Source organism: Perkinsus marinus, assembly GCF_000006405.1.
Source record: "Perkinsus marinus ATCC 50983 genomic scaffold scf_1104296931416, whole genome shotgun sequence".
Taxonomy (NCBI): domain Eukaryota; phylum Perkinsozoa; order Perkinsida; family Perkinsidae; genus Perkinsus; species Perkinsus marinus.
In genome coordinates this window covers 1-1,375 of record NW_003215750.1, presented here as the reverse complement: position 1 = coordinate 1,375, position 1,375 = coordinate 1, and the positions used below count along the sequence as shown (strand labels likewise).

Below are 1,375 nucleotides of genomic sequence, written 5' to 3'. Positions count from 1 at the left end.
GAAGTGCGTGCCCGCAAGCTAACGTCATTGAAGTGGTGGATGAACGCTTCATGGGTTGGAAGCATAAACGGCCGTACGAACAACGACCTTTCGTAATTCTAGAATGGATTGTACGCAAATTCATCGAGGGTGAAATCAAGTACATTGTTGGTTTCGATTCTGACACAGCATGGAAGCTCAACTTGCTACCCAGCCTGCTGGCCGACTTACAGCCACCCCGGCTCAGCATGCACGGTTACATGTACAAGGCTTGGGGCACGACCTACCCTACTGGTGGAGCCGGGGTGATACTAACAATGTCAGCCGCGCACGCCCTTGTCAATGCTGCTAACAGTGGCAGTTGTAAGATGAGCAACACTAACTTTGACGTCATGCTAGGCAGATGCGCTGATGCTGCCAACGTCGAACGAGTTCACGTTGAGGGTATGTGGCAGCAACCTGTAGGCACTCTATCTAAGAGCGTCCTCACTGCACCATGGGGAGTCCTTTCAGTACACAAGTACAAGAGCCCGCAAGAAGTCGCTGAGGCCTTCAGTTTGAGCGGTCCATGCCAGTGAATACTCTCTTTCGGAAGAGTCCCAGTCTTGTGTTCAACGGTTGTTCTGGCTTCAGCCCAATGAGATCAGGAACGCTGCAATCACAATATTGCGAGATCGTGTGCACTCGTGTATTGCCGTCTACTTTCGTGTAGATAATCCGGTCGGTAGTGCAGGCCCCAACATCCCCACTAACTACCCAACAAGGTGTAGTAAATTGAAAGCAAAATTGACAGTGGCTTATGGTGTGGTAACGGCTCTAACTATTATGCTTGGAGGCTCCTGCTGCTGCTGATGATGATGAGCTGCTCTTATGTTTGAACAGCCCAGCCGTCACAGAAGAGAACTTGGTCCATGCAGATACCCCAGTCTTGCTGCTGCTACCACCAGTTTGCCGACTTCCTCCTCCGCCACCAAGACGTTTATCTTCACTTGAATTACTTTTATTGTTACTTTGATGCTTCGACGGTTTGTCCGCTCCCGCGACCACGGCGCCGGTTGCAGCGGCCACCCGAACGCCTTTGGAGTCCTGCACCAACTGGAATCCACTTTGGGCAAAGGCATCATTCTCATCTTGAGGATCGAATAAGTGGTTAGGAGTGAGTGGACCTAAACCCAGAAGAGATATACTCGCCGTCCTGCTGCTGCTCTCGCTCACCAGTTGTCGCGTTAGAATTTGTAGTCTTCCTAGAGGAAAGGTGTCCGTCACCAGCAGCGTCACCAGGGACTGTGCAGTGGTCAGTAGTGCTAGACAAAAGGGCTACTGGTGGTCGCAATGGCCGTGCAGGCGCAACAGGCTTGAACGGCTGGAACTTCTCATCGAGATCCTCATCCTCAGG

General features: G+C 51.7%; 1 protein-coding gene across 1 annotated transcript; it reads left to right on the top strand.

Moving 5' to 3' along the window:
• Positions 1–227: 227 nt before the first annotated feature.
• On the top strand, positions 228–557 carry Pmar_PMAR027970 (hypothetical protein; the record flags this gene model as incomplete). The annotated part of the gene is made up of 1 exon (XM_002786332.1): positions 228–557. The coding sequence occupies one exon, from the start codon at positions 228–230 to the stop codon at positions 555–557; it is 330 nt and encodes a 109-aa protein (XP_002786378.1).
• Positions 558–1,375: the final 818 nt, after the last annotated feature.